The sequence below is a fragment of the Vigna radiata genome, chromosome 4, assembly GCF_000741045.1.
Source record: "Vigna radiata var. radiata cultivar VC1973A chromosome 4, Vradiata_ver6, whole genome shotgun sequence".
Lineage (NCBI taxonomy): Eukaryota > Viridiplantae > Streptophyta > Magnoliopsida > Fabales > Fabaceae > Vigna > Vigna radiata.
Window position 1 is genome coordinate 3,446,705 of NC_028354.1, and position 19,770 is coordinate 3,466,474.

At 33.0% G+C, this 19,770-nt stretch overlaps 1 protein-coding gene across 1 annotated transcript; it reads left to right on the top strand.

Annotated features, from left to right (window-relative positions):
• Positions 1 to 11,508: 11,508 nt before the first annotated feature.
• LOC106758163 (probable glucan endo-1,3-beta-glucosidase A6) lies at positions 11,509 to 14,011 on the top strand. Its single transcript, XM_014641101.2, has 3 exons — positions 11,509 to 12,171; positions 12,244 to 13,542; positions 13,655 to 14,011. The coding sequence occupies exons 1-3, from the start codon at positions 12,111 to 12,113 to the stop codon at positions 13,690 to 13,692; spliced, it is 1,398 nt and encodes a 465-aa protein (XP_014496587.1). The 5' UTR covers positions 11,509 to 12,110; the 3' UTR covers positions 13,693 to 14,011.
• The last annotated feature ends 5,759 nt before the right edge of the window (positions 14,012 to 19,770 follow it).

Sequence of the window (19,770 nt, forward strand, 5' to 3'; positions counted from 1 at the left end):
CAAGAAGGAACATTATCGCATCATGGAATAACTGGTTTCGACAGCAAAGATTTATATAATTGTCTTCTAAGAAATCCTGCCTTAGCCAGCAAGTATGGAAATTTATGTACCAGAAATCTCTTGATGGATGAATGTCTTTGTGCTTACGTGATTACTTGGATACTACTTCCAAGGGAAGATGATCAATCGGTGCTAAATGTTGAAGATATACACCTGATATCAGCCTTATTGTCAGGAACTCAAATAAATTGGGCCTTTGTTATTCGTGATCATATGATGAAATTCTCTAAAGGCAAAGGATTAAGTTTATCGTATGGTGTATTCATCAACAAAGTACTTAAAACACAAAAAGTGGATCTCACGAATGAAAGGATTATTTTGTGCAACAAGAGTAATGTTATGGAGAAGTTATTCTTAAACTCGGTTGGAATCATCAAACTTAAAGGTGAATGGACCATGGTTGATGATATCCCATTTACAAATGAAATGAATCCTTTGAATATTGATCCTTCCAAATACAAGTTTCATCCTCTGAGCACATTTGAAGGATGCGTGGATAGGAGATTTGAAAGACTGGATAATAAACTGATTATGATGCAAAAGTCTCTTTCTGAGCTTCATAAAAAGATGGACTATGCATTACACATAAAAGCCTTCGAAGAATCATCAATTGGTGACACAAACAGTGGTATAAGTAGTGTAGACAAAAAGATTGAAGAATCTTCTAAATCAGAATAAAGTTCTGTTTACCCTGTTTTGTTTAGAGTCATAGGCTGTCTTTTGTTACTTTTTGTGTATGGCTTATAATGCCATCTTTTGTTGTCTTTTTGTTTTCCTTGTTTTGTGTCCCTCATTATAATATCTTCTTTCAAGGAAATGAAATTAGTACTTTGAATCAATATCAATTGCTTTAATTTGATTGCTTAATATTTGATATACTGATTGACTGATTCGACTGTGTTTTAAGTGAAGTCAACTATGCTTAATCTGTCAAACATCTTTACATATTGGTTTCTACTGTTTATGATTGTATTTCTTGCTTAACTAAAATGCTTGATCTGGAAAAGATCTTTGAAAGGTTTTGCAGGAAGAATATTGCTTTTGGAACTACAAGTGGAATTCAACAACCTTGGAAAGCAATGTATTCGACTGGAGAAATACAACAATCGATTGATCTATAACAGGGTTATAAATTCCAATTCTGGAATTTGGTTTTTCTTTCATTGATTGCTTATTCTGAATATCTTTTATTATCTCTGATATAAACTACTTTTAAATATCTTGATTTAGATAATATTGTGAGATTGTTGATGATTGTATCATTGCATGACTAAGTTGTTTGATATTTTATCTTTGATACAAATCTGTACTATACTGCTTTGTGTACTCTGTGTTATATTGCATTGTGCATCTGATCTAATTTTAATATTCATGCATAATGACAGTGGGAGTATCACATTGTACACATTTTTATTTCACATGCCTGCATTTCAGGGGGAGTTATCATTTACATGTGATTAAAATCTGCTAATGAGAGAACCACTGCATCTTGATTATTGCATACTCTTTTTTATGCATCTCTGTTTGATATTTCAACATAAATATCTAGAGCATAGCTTTTTTGCTAATGCACAAAGGGGGATAGAATGAATGAAAGCTTTATGAAAGAGGGAGAATATGAAAGGGGGAGAATGTATTTTCATTCTATCTCTTATTCTAGTTGATATTTTGTTGTTTTGTATTAGATTGTGCAAACATGGTTGGTTATTAATCATGGTTGTGCATCATCAAAAAAGGGGGAGATTGTTGACAACACAATTTCTATATCAATCTATTTTTGATGATGACAACACATTGCTTAATAACATGCATATGTTCATATGTTGTTTACTGTTATTACATGTTCTTATGCAAATTGATTGTTATATCTGTGAACATGAATATGTACTGTGTTACATGTTCCTATGTTGATTGATTGATATATATGTGGAACGTGTTCATAAGCTTTATGTGCTATGTGCAATGCATCTTTTCATATGTTTTACTGCACATATTTTAAAGTTGAAAACCACAAGCACTTTTATGAACTTATAGTTGAGTGACAAAGTTCTAGTGCAGTCGACTACATTATTAATGAATTTGACTATGCTAAAATCTTTGTGCAAATTTTGAGAATCAATGCTCAGTGTATTTTTTAGAAGAAAAGAATTTCAAAATGTTTTACATGGTTAAAGTCGATTATGTGTTTTACACATTCGGCTGTATCTGTTATCTGATTTGGAATTCTGTTATGCTCTTGCACTCTAACAACTATATTTTTAAAAGTTAGTTGAGCATTGATGACTTGGTTAACTGTATTAAATGTGTTTTGTTTTGGGTTGACTGTAAGCTACTTGGTTGACTGATCTGTTATGTAACAGAAATCTGACTATGTAACAGAAATCTATAAATACAGTCGACTGAATTAGTAGCGTATTCGACTGAGAATCTGACTATGTAACAGAAATCTATAAATAGGCTGAACACAGGTTTGTTCAGAAGACTTTTGATGAACTGATAATTTTCATTTTTGTTTCATATTTCTCTTAGCTCCATTAATTCTCCAAGAAGAAGGTGGTGATCTTTCTTGAACGAGATTCAAAGAGGAGATTTTTTGCGCTTACATTTGCTGATCATTATCTGCACAAGAAAGGTGCTTATGTGTGATCGTGTTGAAGGCTTGGCATCCTGTGAAGACTGCTGGATTTGGACTTGTTGTGATACAAGGGGATAATTCAATTTGAGGATTGTTCAAAGTGGTGTTGTAGATTGTAGAAGAGGGGATTTTTGCTGCAATTCTGGTTTTGTTCTGCAACTATATTTTGGTTTTGGGTTAGAGAGGAAATTTATATTTTTGACGTGGAGGTCTTCTATAAATTCCTTGTTGTAAAAATCGCAACCATTATAGTGCATTTACTTCCTGGGTGGAAGGACCCTGGATGTAGGCATTGTTTGCCGAACTAGTATAAAAACCTGTGTTTGATTTTCTCTATCCCTTATCTTTTACATTCCAATTGACTCTATATTTCACGCAGTCAACTACGTTTTTCCACTGCATACATTTTCTAATTGCTTGCATTTCAAGAAAGTTCAAAAAGCTTTATACTTTGATTTCAAGATTGCGGAAAGAACTTATTTTGGATACATCACCAATTCACCACCCCCCCTCTTGGTGTAAAAAGAAGCCTACCTATTTTCCACCAACTTCTTCCTCATTGCGAAAGTTTTCTTCTAAATATGAATCAAAGACATCGACACCCTCTTTCCATAACATATTTAATTCATCAATTAACAATTTTAGATACACATCAATGTCATTTCCAGGTTTTTTAGAACTCGATATCATCATAGACAACATCATATATTTTCTCTTCATGCACAATATAGGAGATAGATTGTAAACCATCAACAGAACTGGCCATGAACTATGTTTGTTACTTAAGTTGACATAAGGATTCATACCCTCTGTAGTTAGTGCAATTCTTAAGCTCCTTAGCTGGGTGTCGAAGAAGACTATCACACTTTCTTCCATCAACGTGCCACATAAGATTCTTCACATCTTCTTTAACAAAAAATAAGTATTTCAACCTAGGTACTATAGACAAGTACCACATGACCTTAGCAGTTGGACCATCATTGTCTTGATCATTATTTCCATCAATTTTCTTCTTAAATCGTGACGAACCACACGTCGAACACACTTTTAGTGAAGCATACTGATCTCTATACAATACACAATCATTGGGACATGCATGTATCTTTTGGTATTCCAAACCCATTGGACATAGAATTTTCTTCGCGTCGTAATTACGAATAGGTAACGTTTTATTTTCTGGAAGCATCTCCTTCAGCAACTCCAACAATTTTGTGAAACTTTTATCAGTCCATCCATTCCTTGCTTTTAAACAAAACAATTTCAAAGTTGTTGACAATCATGTAAAGTTGATGCATCGTGGATACAACTCTTGCTATGAATCATTCTTAAGTCTTTCGTATAAATAAGCTCTTCCAAAATTTTCTTCACCAACGTCACATACCACTTCCTCTAAATGATTACTCATCTATTCGTTGACATAATCCGAACCTCTTAACGTTGTTGGCTTATATAATACTTCCCCATGCCAAGTCCAAACTTATAACTTCTCATTATTCCATAGATGAATAAATGATCATGGATATTGTCCAAGTCTTCTAAAACTTGATTAAGACAACGAACACAAGGACAAAAATATGTCTCGTTCACTGGTTTTACGTGTTCTTTAACATATTCTAAGAACTAAAAAACTCCTCTTTTATACTCTTCACTAATATGGTGCTTATGAATGTAATTTCGATCCATACTACTCTAAATAATTTTATAAAAAATAAAAGGCCTATAACGTCTAACAGGCTTAGAATTCAACGTCATATCTACCTCGAATCATAAGTTGAACATTATGGTTGTTTTATTACAGTGTAGTTTACCAACACAGGTTTGGACGTCGAATCTATAGGGCTTCGATGTGATATCTACCTAAACGTTATGATTGTTTTATTACAATGTAGTTTACCAACACAAGTTTGAAAGTCCAATTCTATGAGGGGGCTTCAACGTCTAGGTTGGTCAAATTAAATGAGTGGTTGGGAGCATTAACTATGTGTTGTTACCAACGAAGTTATTCATGTTGGCCTTTGTGGGGCTTGGACGTTAAAGGCCTTAGGCTAGAGGGTAGTTAGGAGCTATAAAAGCAATTTTGCTCCTCAAATGGTTCTACAAATGCTTTCACTTTGTCATTAAGCACTTCTATTATTACTATTTTTCTTTCCTCAAGATTTCTATTGTTCAATTTTTTCTTCCCTTCAAATATGTTGACCACACTTGGATGATAAATCTTTTAAATTTTCTTGAAGATTTTTTTTCCATCACATATCAAATATGATTTGTTTCTACAAAAAAAAAATCTTTAAGAAATTTAAAAATTATATCACCATACAAATTGGACGTCAAGTTGTTTACATATTCGACGTTAAATATTGAAAGTCATAAGAAATCTAATAGTGATTTAATCACAATAGATGTGCAGTTCCCCTATGATGCTTGCACGTCGAATTCTGCTGGGCTTGGACATCAAACATGTCAAGGGATGGGACAGTTGGGAGTCTTAACGAAGGGTTTGTCGTCGAACTATATAATACCTTCGACATCAAAAGGATTGGGCAAAGTCATAATAACTGTGCAGGTTTTTCCTTGCTTCAGGAAGATTTCACATTGAGTACAGAGGGGCTTCGTCGTCATTCTAGTCAGGGGAATGGGAGTATTTGAAGTCATAATAACTATAGTTACCAAGATTTTTTAACTACTGGTTTAGATGCCAAACTACTCTAGAGTTCATCATCTATTTCTCGGGAAGCCCTAATAAATGTTGTTGTAGTGTTAGGAACCTAGCAGTTATTAACAAAGGGTTTGATGTCGAATTTGGCTGGGCTTCAACTTGAATCATTGTAGTGGACAAGGGCAGTTAGTAGCCATAATTACTACCGTTACCCATGAATTATTTTTTACGTCCAATTGATTTGGTATTGGACGTTTATGATTCATCTATAAATGCAATGCACGTAACCTAATTTCTTACAGAATTGTTTCTCTATTGAACTTATTAGGATCCATCTTTGTGTTTTCCTTTAAATTTTCCTTTCCTTAGATTTTAGAGCATTTCTCTTCTTTAAATTACAATTTTCTAACTTGCATTTCAAAGTGTGCATTCAACTTCAGTATATATGAAGGTGCACTTTGAAATTCAAGCGACCTAAATGTTTGTTATAGGACATAAATGTTGTGATATCTTTACTGAAAGGGAAGTTTTTAGGAAAATGAAACATTATTCATAATATGTTTAATGCTGAAACAGTTTTAAGAACTAAAACACAACTTTAATATATTGTCCATCTTCATCATACTTGTATGGTTCATTTTTTAAATTATCTTGAAGTTGTTTTCTACAATTAGATTTTAGAGCTAACTGATTTCTTAGGGTGGAAATATCTTCAAAACAATTTAATTAATGAATCGATATACCAATTTGACGTCGAATATTAGCTTCATTCGACATCAACGTGCTTAGTAAAAGCACTTGAAAACCCATAATGGTTGAGCAGTTACCTATGAAGTTTTATAGCTAGGTTCACATCGAATTTCATGGGGCTTACACATCAAACATGTAAGGGGAAACACAAATTGAAGGCTTAAATATTGTTTCTGTTACCAAGGAAAGGGTTCACGTCGAGTTTAACTGGACTTCGACGACAACTGGAAAGGGCACTTGAGAGGCTTAATAATGACTGTTACGGTTACCAAGGAGGTTGACATCAACTTTCATGGGGCTTCGATGTTAAACTGGTCAGGGGAGTTAGAAGCCTTAATGGTTGTTGTTGTTATCAACCAATAATTTGTCTACAAATACCATGCATATGGCACCTTTATTCAAAACTGTTTCTTTATCATATTTGGATGATTCATTTTTTAAGTTTTCCTGGAGTTGTTTTTTGAGATCAGATTTCAGAGCTAACTGATTCATTTTGTGAAAGACAATCTTAGGAAAATTAAAAAAATGATTCATGTTATTATACAAAATGACGTCAAATTATCATTAAATCCAACGTCAATTATCTTAGAGGATTTTAAAAAGAAATCCACTTTTAGAAAAACAGGTTGAAAAATGAAAACAAAACAAAAAGAAATACATTATAACAAAACATAGGCAAAAAATGAAAATCAAACCAGCAAAAGAACCACAGGTTATGTAAAATGGAGTAGGATTTTGAAATCCATTACTGTTAACTTTTTTCTCTAAGTTTGTATCATACCTTCGAGCTTCACAAAAATTGATCATAAAGACAACAAAATGCTTTGTTTTTGTGAACTTGAAGGAGTTCATACAAATCCAAAGACAAAAAGTTATCCAAATTAATTTGAATAAGAAAAGAATAAAAGGTTATGTAAAATGGAGAACGATTTTGAAATCCATATCTGTTAACTTTTTGTTGTGGGTTTCTATCATACCTTCAAACTTCACAATGACGCTAAATCAATGACAAAGAAATGTCTTGCTTTTGTGAACTTGAAGGAGTTGATAGAAATCCAAAGACAAAAAGTTATCAAAATGAATTTGATTAAGAAAGCTTTGTAGGGAAGCAATAGTTTGGTTAATGTGTAGGGTTTTCAAAGGATCCGAAACTCTATTTAAAGTGAAACTGTGGGGAAGCAAATGACTGTTTTGTATTCATTTATTTTGGATTAAACATCCATGGTTTCCTAAGAGGACGTTATATGTTTGCTCAGGACAGAGTTTAACGTCGAACATGTGTGTGGTTGGATGTCATTTTAGTTTTAGACATTGAATGTTACTTCTAAATGACGTCTACAGATTGAATTCATTTACAACAGTGTCACCAGTCATTGTTAACATTGGTTGTTCTGTGATTGGACGTTGAACTCATGACATTATACGGGTTTTTGTACTAGTGTTTACTAGCCAATGGTCGCACATTTCGTCTTTCCTCTAGCTTTTGTCGTTGCAAATAGTGACTGTCTTCGTTTAAGGTTTTTGTGAAGCATTATCTACGTAAGTTTTGAGCCTCTCCCTATATTTTTCATGTTATTCTGTGTTGTCTCCCTAAAGTGTATATTGTATACAAATTGGATGTGGAGAGACTAGTTTTGTTAGCTAAGACATTGTTCATTTCCAATGGAAAGCACTTGTAAGGTTCTGATAATTGGAACAACTGGGTTTGTAGGAAAGTTCATGTTGGAAGCAAGTGCTAAGACTTGTTACGTCACCTTTGTCTTGGTTCAGAGAATGAACTCTTTTTGATAGCTTATCTTATTAACCAAGACTTGAAACAACTTCATAACAAATTTCAATCATAATTCACTATTGTGCAATGTAACTTTTTGTCTAATTTTATAGCAATCATTTAGAAACTTTTATCCAGTTTAGCATTTTTATAAATTGAGATCAAACAAGAAACAGAGCACGACATTACCCTTTTAGTTGTTTGAACATAGTTATATACATTTTTAACTTAGTTTAGAAAGAAGTGAAATAAATAAATGTAACATGTACGAGTCCTAATTAGTAGGATTGTTTAGCAATGAGATATTAGTCTCTTAAATTTTATGACTTTTAATTGTTTAGCAACACAAAATAGTTATGTTGATAGTGAACATAGGAGAACATTTTTTTACCTCAAAAGAGGGAAAATTTTCAATTTAAATACTTTGTAGTGAGGAGTATTGAACTAAATCCATTGATTAATTGTTTATGTTGTTGGTCATAGGGTTGAGTTCATAGATTGTACTACATGGTTAGTAGTTTCTTAGCTCCACCTAAAATTAGAGATGTTGGTTTTCACACATAACAATGGATCGGAGTTGGATAAATTTTATACGCACAACAAATGAAACGAGAGTCAAGTGGAACAATTTCTCGAATTCGCGAAGATGAATATTTTGGACAATAACGAAATATTCTATTTCTCGTGTGTTAATTGTTTGAATGAGCGAAAACTACCAATAGAGTATGTTCTTTGTGATGGATTCCTAAAGAGCTATATAAAGTGGAAATGCTAAGTGTAGATGAGTCTCAAGTAGAAGCAGAATAAGTTGATTTAGAGATGAGTGATCAGTTAGAGGACATGATCCATGATGTTGGACATGATTCCTTCCAACGTGCTCATGTGTATGACAACTTGTGCAGTGATGCAGAAAAACCTTTATATCTAGAATGAACTAAGTATACTCAATTGTCAACAACATTAAAATGTTCAATGTTAAGGAAAAAAAGGGGTGGACTGATCAAAACTTCACATAATTGCTTGAGTTGTTGAGTGACATGCTTCCTGAAGGTAACACATTGTCAACACACAATTATGATGTGAAAAAGATATTGTGTCCCATTGGTATAAAGTATAAGAAAATCATGCATACCCAAACGATTAAGTCTTGTACAAGAGTGAGTTTGTCATGTTACATAAATGTCCATAATGTGGGGTATCACGATACAAAAAGGAAAAGGGTGAGTTTGAATGTGATAGTAAGGATCCTCCTGCAAAAGTCTTGCAATATCTTCTTGTTTCACGGTTGAAATGCTTATTCAATAACACAAATAATGCAAAACTCATGATATGACATGTAGATGGTTGTATAAAATATGAGAATTTGAGGCATTCGGCAGATGGTTTGCAATGAAAGAATATTGATTTCATGTTCCTCAATTTCTCTAATGATTCAAGGAACATTAGCTTTGGACTTGCTATAAATGGAATGCATATCCATATGACAACTTGAGCAGTAAATAGAGCTCGTGGTTTGTGATGTTAGTGATTTACAATTTACCTTCGTGGTTGTGCATGAAACATAAGTATGTGATGTTATCCTTGATGATCTCAGATCCAAGACAACCAGGAAACAAAATTGATGTTTATTTAGCCACATTAGTTAAAGATTTGAAGATGTTATGGGAGAAAGGTGTTGATATGTTTGTTGGGTACACCGGTGATTCCTTCAAGTTGCATGTCATGTTATTTTGTACCATAAACGACTTTCCAACATATGATAATTTAAGTGCCTATAACACTAAGGATGCCTTATATGTGAAGAAGGCACATGTCATCGTCAACTATAACATGGAAGGAAAACAATATACCTAGGTCAAAAGAGGTTTCTTAGTTCAAACCATCCATATCGTAAATTAAAGAAAGCATTTAACAGGTGTCAAGAAAATGAATTAGCTCCAATGGCTTTAAATGGATCACATGTATATGATTGAGCAGAGGACATTGTGGCTGTGCTTGGAAAGATGCAAAAACAAAAAAGACACTTCAAGCAACATATGGAAGAAAAGGTCAATTTTCTTTGATCTCCAATGTCCATTTGCTGAAATATGAGTGTATTAATGAAACACCAGGGTGCATTCAACTCTTTGTAATTTTCTTTTCAGAATTTTGATTTTGGATCTTATTTTGCAACATGACAATTTAATTTTTTGCTTTAAACAAATGAAACTTTAACTTCATCTACACTAATCAACATTAGATTATTCAAAATAGTTTATACAACTAAAATCATTTTTTAAGTTTCTTTAATTTTTAAAATTCGATGAGTCTAATAGTCACAAATTCTCTTCAAATTAACTATTTAAATACAAAAATCTCATCAAAATTTTAAATTTAAATTATAAATATGGATATAAATATACACTTATCAGATACACACGGTATGTATCACTATTTCCTTAAAAAATGTTGATCATCCTAACCAAAATATAACACATGTAAAAAAATAGAAAGGAGAAAGAAAAATAGAAAAAGAAAAAAGAGATATTAAGACTCTCATATCCTTCGTATTAAAGCATATACATAAGTAAGCTTTAAATTTTTTTCATGATTCAAATATTATTTTTACAATAATTAAATCATTCACATAAATTATTATCTTTCTATGCAATATAAACAGAGAGTTATCAAAATAAGATTGGATAAAGTTATAAGGCTTTTATGCACTTAGTCAACTTAACAAATTAACAACAAGAAATTTGTTTTAAGTTAACGACTTTTTAAACCTGCAAATTGAATTTGGGTAAGTATTTTTAAATGTTATAATCTGAGAGGTCTTTAACCTGGACTTAGTGAGAGGACCACTTGTTCTCCATTCTTCTCAATGTGTTGATACGAGTAACGGATATGTAAGTATCACTATAACATCATCAAATGTTACAAGGTTTGACATATTATAAAAAATTTCATTCGTGATAAATTCCTTACTTGATTTCTTCAATAGGGTCATGCTAGCAGAGACCAAAATCAAGGCCATGCCAACAGACACCATGGATAAGCAGGAGAAAAAGATTCTCAAGACAAGGTAGAAGACTTTCCTAAAATAACCACTAAGTTAAGATGAATTTCCTAAACACTTTTTGCAACCGAATATAGCTGAACCAAAAGATGGCCACCTTCGGACCTAGTGCTAAAGCTAACAGTTTCTAGGAAGGTAAGTGAGCTGCTACACACTCATTACATGCTGCTTAAAATTTCCTTAAATTTTATTGAAGGATCAAAATTACACAATTTATAGTAACAAACTAAAAATGTAATTAAAACTTGTATCATAACCAAAATTAATAAAATTCTCCCTTGTAAAAATAAAAGAGAAATTATAGAAAAACAGAGTAGCAGTGTCGGTGTCTGTAGTCCATGCTAAAGGAAAGGAAAAAGCATTCTCTGTCTGTTGGGCATCAATGGCTTTTTAGTTATCTTTTCACACCAACAACTTTTTACTTTTTTTTTTCTATCCAAGTATAGTAATAAAAATGGTTTTAAGTACATTAATTAAAAACATTTTTAGTATGCATTATTATTAATTCCATTATGTTATTATTAATTTAAACGTATTATTGTGATGTAATTTTTCATTTATAGATGTTATAACACTGTTTTACACCAATGGTTGTACTCACACAAGACTCAAACGGCTAGCTTCTCTTTCTGGCACATGTACGTACTCTGAGACCTTTTTTCAGACTCACTATCATCCACTTTTCCTCTTCTTCCTAGAAACACCAACAACTCACCCATAAATAAATCAACAATTAAGAGAAACATACGATTATTCTCTCTATCCAATGCTAAACAATAACATGGTCCCCACTCTTTTCACTAGATTCTCTATAGTAATTATGTAAATCACAATTCTATTATTAACAAAATACCACTTTTGCAGAGAGAAAAAGATAATTATTCTCCCATTTTCAACCCATTAATGATCCCTGTCTCCTTTCTTAAACCCCATATCAAAGCTCACCAATTTCAAGCATTCATTCCATCTATTATATCCTCTCTGTGCAATACAGCTTCCATTTTACCTTCCCCAGAAAAACCTTTGGCTTCTTCCCTCACCAACAAACAACATTGTTTCTTTCTGGTTATTTTAGCTTCTTCAGAATCTCACACGCGTCGTTCCAGGTGGAGAGAAGCACACAACACAAAAAATAAGTCTCCTTTCTCCAAACCCTGAAACAACCATAGCCAAAACAAAAATGGCTATGCTTCTTCTCATTCCACTGTTACTATCTTCCATTTCACTGTTCACCATTTCAAGTAAGCAATCCCCTTTGCATACATGATCTTCTTTAAAAACGCAATCTTTCTCATTTTTATTTTTCTTCACAGCTGCATCGTTCTCCCCGCAACCCGGAATATGCTACGGCCAGCTCGGCGACAACCTCCCGCCGCCGCGAGAATCAGTCTCCCTCCTAACATCGCTTCACGCCAAGCGCGTGAAACTCTACGACGCCAACCAAACGATCCTCCACGCGCTTCGGCACACTCGCCTCCAAGTCTCCGTCATGGTGCCCAACGAGCTCATCTCCAACATCTCCTCCGACCAAACCCTCGCCGACAAATGGGTGTCATCGAACGTCGCAGCCTTCCTCCCCAAGACCCGCATCCGTTACATCCTCGTCGGGAACGAAATTATCAGCAGCACCACCAACGCCACGTGGCGCCACCTCGTCCCCGCCATGCGCCGCATCAAACACTCCCTCAAATCCCTCGGAATCCGCAAAGTGAAGGTCGGAACCTCCTCCGCCATGGACGTGCTCCAAACCTCTTTTCCTCCTTCAAACGGTTCGTTTCGTGAAGACATAGCTCTTCCCATCATGAAGCCCATGTTGAAGTTCCTCAACCGAACCAAATCCTTTTTCTTCTTGGATGTTTACCCTTTCTTCGCGTGGTCCTCTGATCCGGTTAATATAAACCTCGATTACGCGCTATTTGAATCCAAGAATCTTACGGTGACGGATCCGGGTTCGGGTTTGGTTTACACCAACCTCTTCGACCAGATGGTGGACGCCGTTTATTTCGCAATGGAAAAACTTGGCTTTCCCGGCATTCGGATCTTTGTAGCGGAAACGGGTTGGCCCAATGGCGGGGACCTAGACCAGATTGGAGCTAATGTTTACAACGCTGCCACTTACAACCGAAATTTCATAAAAAAGGTTACGCGAAAACCGCGGGTCGGGACTCCGGCTCGACCGGGTTCGCTTCTTCCGTCTTTTTTGTTCGCTCTGTTTAATGAAAACCAGAAATCGGGTCCGGGCACGGAGCGCCACTTCGGGTTGCTGCACCCAAACGGGTCCAGGGTTTTCGATATTGATTTGTCGGGACGGACGCCGGTGTCAGACTTCCGTCCGCTTCCGGCGCCGGAGAACAACGAGAAGTTTAAGGGGAAAATATGGTGCGTGGTGGCGCCCCGGGATAACGCGACAGCGCTGGCGGAGGCGCTCTCGTACGCGTGCTCGCAGGGGAATGGCACGTGCGACCCGATCCAACCCAGAGGGAAATGCTTTAAACCCGATTCGGTTTTCTGGCATGCGAGCTATGCATTTAGTGCTTATTGGGCGCAGTTTAAGAAGGTTGGTGCAACTTGTTACTTCAATGGCCTTGCCACACAAACAGCAAAGGATCCAAGTAAGTTAAAAATCCAATGACACATAATTATAATTCTTTTCATCATTTGATTTCTAAATAATTTTTGCACCATGAGATTAAAATGTGATTTTCTTATGCTGAGTTATTGTAGGTTATGGATCTTGCAAGTTCCCAAGTGTGACACTTTGAAGGAGGATTAAACAAACAAATAACGCAAATGGGGTTTTCATGACTCAATCATACAATGATTATTTGTTTTGACACTTTTTTAATTTCATGAACGTGTGTTCCTCCTATAGGCAGCATCCGAAGCCAACGAGGAGGAATTTACATTGGTGAATGATTCCCACAATGGTAAGGTTTAGTGTTTCTATTTCTTTGCTCAACAATCATTCATTTTATGTAATAGTTCTATGCCAAAATTGGGTATTCATTATATTATATGACATCATGCTTTGCTAGAACTAGAGAAAAAGTCGTGAAGAAAGTGCAATATTTTTATTGGTTAGTATTATAATAATTTTATGTAATAGTAATTTGAAACATCATTTGAAATATTTTGTCTTTTTTGGTTGATTAGTAACGGCTCCAAAACAGCCCTAGGAGGTAGGTCCATTGGTAAAGGTAATGATGCTCATGTTTTGCCAGGGATTTATGTATTTGCCAACGTTGTTTTATAACAATATAACAATCAAATCAGCATGTCTTTTTAAAGATCATGTTTATGTTTATGGGGATATTATGTACGTTTGAAACGATTTTAATGTAACCAAATTATTATTCAATGTCATAATTTAAGACTTTTAGCGAAGTCGTATTGGACTAACAAATTAATTATGATTTTTATATGATTAAAATTGACGTGTGATTGGATTATTCTTAATTTTAATTTTTGTTATTTTTTTTATTTTTATTAAGGTTTATTAAACATGCTATAACTTCAATTTGATTCTAGCTTAAGCTAGAGTTTGTGTATTGACAGCGCGACTTGAATATTGTTTGATTAAAATTGAAGTCTTGTCATTTTGTATTTTTTTTTTATAATTTGTGATTTTATTTAAAAAAATTATTGTATTTCATTTTTTATTTTTTATATAAAAGTATTATAATATATGAAGTGATTTAATAAAGAGGTAAATTATAGGAAAAAATAACACATACTACTTGATATTTAAAAAATTATTATTATGCAATTATAAAAATGATTAATTAATAGTTTGCTTTCTATACATTTTAGTTTCTATATTTTCTTTTACTCCATGAAATTCTTTTTTTTTAATTGGATTCAATGCAATTTTTATGTTAAATTAATGTTAACATTGATGGAAAGTTATTCCATGTCAGTATATTAAAAGAGTTAATAATTATTTTTATTTTTATAGTGCTTTTGAATTTTATTGAGTTTTTATATAAATAGAAATAATGTGTTCCTTTCCTAAAATCAATGTTAACATTTTAAATCTTCAACTTTTTATGACGGCGCAATCTCACCAAGATTGTCTCTTTTTTATCTAAAGATAATTTTTTCAGGATCTGTAGAGTATAACTTGATAAAAAGGATTTACATTCTTTATATAAAAAAAATATATATATAGACTCATTTGAGTAAAAAGAAAATTATAAAGGCCAATTACTAATTAAACCTTTTATTAGATTCACGCATATGATTATTTTCTAAATGAAGTTAATACCAATTCAACCGAAGGAACCAAATTAATACTAATCATCAAAAATTGGATACAATTGATTAAAAAACAAATTAAAAGAACCAAAACAAATTAAAAGGCTAAATATATTAATCAAATTATTAATTAAACCTAAAATATTAAGACATAGTATTTCATTTTTTAAACATTATAAGGAAATAGTATATTTGAAAAATATGGGAATAAGTAAGGTTTGTGATTATGAGAATTAATTGTGATTAGGGTTAGCATAGATATTAACATGCTAACAATAAGGTTGGGGTAGGACTAGTTGTGGTAGGATGTAATATTGGAAAAACATGAAAAAATTTAGACAAACAAAACAACATCATAAAATGTGTTACGAAGTCAACTTACGTGTCAATGTCATATGTTGGTTATGGAAGAGATATGTAACAAATAATATGGTTTGTGTACTAGTGAAAAAACGCTAATTAACATCGGTTATTTTGGGCTTTTACTGTCTATAAAACAAACTACGTCATTTCCGGTGATGTCAATGGGACGTCGGATATGAATATACTCGACGTCTATAGTGATGTCAGTTAGTACCGTATCCAACGTCATTAAACGTCGGAGTAGGACTAATTGGACGTCTAAAGACATAGTATAGACATCGGTCTAAGCAATAACCGACGTCGAAGAGGCACTAAAGACTTCGAAATGACACTGACTGACGTCTAAAAGGTACTATAGACGTCGGTGGCTATATTAACTGACTTTTAATCCAGTGGTTGTGTTTTAGTGCAGTTTTGTTCCCGTCTTTGGATAGCCTAGTAGCACAATCTCCTTTTGCTAGTTTCCTCCCAAAAAAGCTTGTGTCTTTTGAATTTCTTATGGGTCCTTTCAACCCAAAACCGAACCTGGGTTGTTGCTTAGTTCCATTTTCATCCGCAAGAGGGAAAAATCACGGTAAAACGATAACTAAGCAACGACCCATAGTCGTTTTTGGGTTGAAACGACCAAAAGAAATTCACAAGACGCTGCTTTTTCTGGGAGGCAGCTAGCAAATGGAGAATGTGTTACTATGTTACCCCGAGAAAGGAACAAAACTGCACTAAAACACAACACAAAGAAAACAAATTTTAATCAGTTCAACCAAAAGATAATCGATGAAAGACTAAACAAAGTTTAAACGGTAAGCATAAAAAAAAAAACCACGCACCTAGGATGCAATGCCGCAAGAAAGAAAAAGGAGAGGAGGAAGACGATAAAGATATCAGAAACAACAATAGAATGCCGCAAGAGAGAAAAAGAAGAGGTGCCGTAAGCGAGAAAAAGAAGAGGTGCCGCGAGAGAAAAAGGAGAAGAGGAAGATGATATCAGAAATTGAATGCCGCGAAGAGTTTGCGGTTTATTTAAAATGAAATGGGGCGTCGGTTTCTAGACGTTAGTTATCTCACTAATATGACGTCCAAGTTAACATTTAAACTGACTTTTTGAATACCCATTAGACGTCGGTTTTGAGGGAAGCCGACGTCTAGGAAGTTGAACCGATTGGCGTTTGATTTCCTGTCAAGGATGTTCACGACAGTTGTGATGGGACGCCGATGTCTATAATAGAGTCGACGTCGATGCCCTTTTAATCGATGTCTAAGTCCCTCGAGTTTGGTGAACATAATTAATTACAGGCACATAGACGTTGCTTCCCCTCAACACCGACGTCTAAATTGAAGAATTTTTTGTCTTCCCGCCTTCCAGACAGGCCTTAGACGTCGCCTTTTGACTACATGACGTCTAAGCGCCTGAGAATTAGGTGAAGAGCATTAATTGCAGCCACATAGACATTGGCTCCCTTTAACACCGACGTCACTGGACTGTCTTCTCACCTACCTCAGGCCATTAGACGTCGGTTTGTAGCAGGGGGGACGTCTACAATATCATAGACGTCACCTTACCTTAAAACCGACATCTAGTTTACCAAGCTATTTACGATAATGTCACTGTCCACTCATATACGTCGAGTTACCCGTAAAACGACGTCTTATGGGTGACGTTAAACAACGTTTTTGCACTAGTGGTGTATCATTGCATGTATAATGTGGTGACACATAGATTTTCATTATCGACTAAATGAATACTTTGAATGAGGTGATTATGTAGATCATGCCACATTACTATCCACCTTTCATGGTATTGTGGTCAATATCTCTATTGGAAAAACATGAAAAATTTTAGATAAACAAAAGCACATCATAAAATGTGTTAGGAAGTTAACTTACATCAATGTGAGATGTTGGTTATGAAAAATATATGTAACAAATAATATGGTTAGTGTATTATTGCATGTATAATGTGGTGTCACACAAATTACCATTGTCGACTAAGTGAATAATTTGAATAAGATGATTATGTAGATCATGACACACTATTATCCAGTTTTCATGGTTTGTGGTTAATATCTCTCTATTGGAAAAACATGAAATCGATAAACAAAAACACATCATAAAATATGTTAGGAAGTCAATTTACATTGGTTATGAAAGAGACATCTAACAAATAATATGGTTAGTGTATCATTGCATGTATAATGTGGTGACACATGATTATTATCGACTAAATGAATATCTTGAATGAAGTGATTGTGTAGATCTTTTATGGTATTGTGGTCAAATCTTTATCTGTTGTCTTTCCTATCTTCTTTGTAAAATTGGTACAAGTTTATTGTATTTTTTGGAATAATTTGTTGAAACCTGTCGCATTATCCAATCAACTTGATGAAATTCATGGATGTGTTGGAATAATTGATACAAGTCTATATTTCATGATTCCAAACAAAGAAAATATAATATTTAAATACTCATGTACATATTTATTTATTTTGAGAAATATAATATAATTTTGACCTAATATAAGTTTGTTCATTAGGTTAAGAATTAGAATTGAAAAGCTTATATATGATTATATATTGTCATACATGATAGGTAACATTCACTATTAGAAGAACATATTAGCACAATTCATATATTTTATTTCTTATCACAAAATAAGAGAATCTTGGAATTTAATCTCCTATTTTTGGACGTGAATTCCAAACTGTTAGTATTTCTTTTATAGAAAATATACATATATAAGTGTTGAAATTTTGTCCCAATTATTTTAAAAAGTGAATTTCATATTTTTTACATTGTTATTTTCTTTGAAGCATTCTTTCATTTTAATTCAAAACATATGATAATGCTAAATGGTCCATTTCATTATATCAACTCATTATCATATAACATAGAAAAGCTAAATATCTCTAATAGTTTAAGGTTTATGATTGTTAGAGATTTATAAATATAAGGCTTAATCATTCATATAGTTCTTATTTTCGGTGATTTTTTTCAAATAAGTCCCGTACTTTTTCTTTGTCTCAACTGGGTTTTTATTTTTGAAAAATTAAAGTAATTAGGTTCTTGCTGTTAATTTCATACTAACACTGTTAAAAAGGATGTCATGTGTTAACTCGTGGTTTCATTAAATTTTTTAAATATTTTTTTAATTATATCTTTTTATTTTTTTATTTTTTTAAATTGTCATGTGTCAAGCTGATATTGTACCACATAACAATGATAATGTGACGTGGTATTGACAGTGCACGTGTCACTATGAGGCCACGTGTTATTGTATGTCTCTGTTTGGTCTTAGATTTTTATTTTGTCTCAATTTGGTCCTATATTTTTATTTTATCTCAATTTAGTCCTATTTTTTTTTAAGTTAAACATTTTTTTTCCTATCTAAATTCAAACAAAATTTAATTTGTATATAAATCTTTACAATTTTTTTTATACAAATTGATATTTTTATTAGAAAAACAAAAAAGTTTACGAACTATGATACATTTATATTTATGTAGTATTAATGAAAATAACTTAATTGCATTAAAATTTTCAAAACAAAAAAATAAATTTAGAGAAATAAAAATAAAGAAACTCATTTTTTTTCTACAAAATTAACAACAAATGAAATCTTTTAACCTAAATAATATTAATGAGCAAACTATAAAAATTAACATTTCAATAATAAATATTTTTGTGAAGGTGATCTACACAAAAATAGATTTAAAGACAAGAATTTGGAAAACATATGTACTGTTATTTCATTTAGTTAAATCTTTTAAAATTATTCGTGTGTCAACTTTCTCGAAATCTTTTTGAGCAAAAAATTATATTTAATTTAATGTTTTAATCTTTTAATAGAGGGACCAAATTGAAAAAAAGATAAAAATACAGGGACCGCAAAATAAAAATATAGGGACCAAATTCAGACAAAATAAAATATAAAAACCAAATTGAGACAAATATAATGACACATGGCCTAATAGTGTCACGTGACATTATTAGTGTCACGTGACATTGTTAATGTCACGTCATACTGTCATTGCCATGTGACACAATCTCAGCTTAACAAGTGACAAACTTTTTTATTTAATTTAAAAATAAAATAAAAAATAAATAAAAAGATATTTAAAAAATAAAAAAAAAACACAAACTAACATGGTATTAGTATGAAACTAATGACGATGACCTAATTGTTCCAATAAAAACCCAATTAAAAAAAATAAAGAACCTATTTGAAA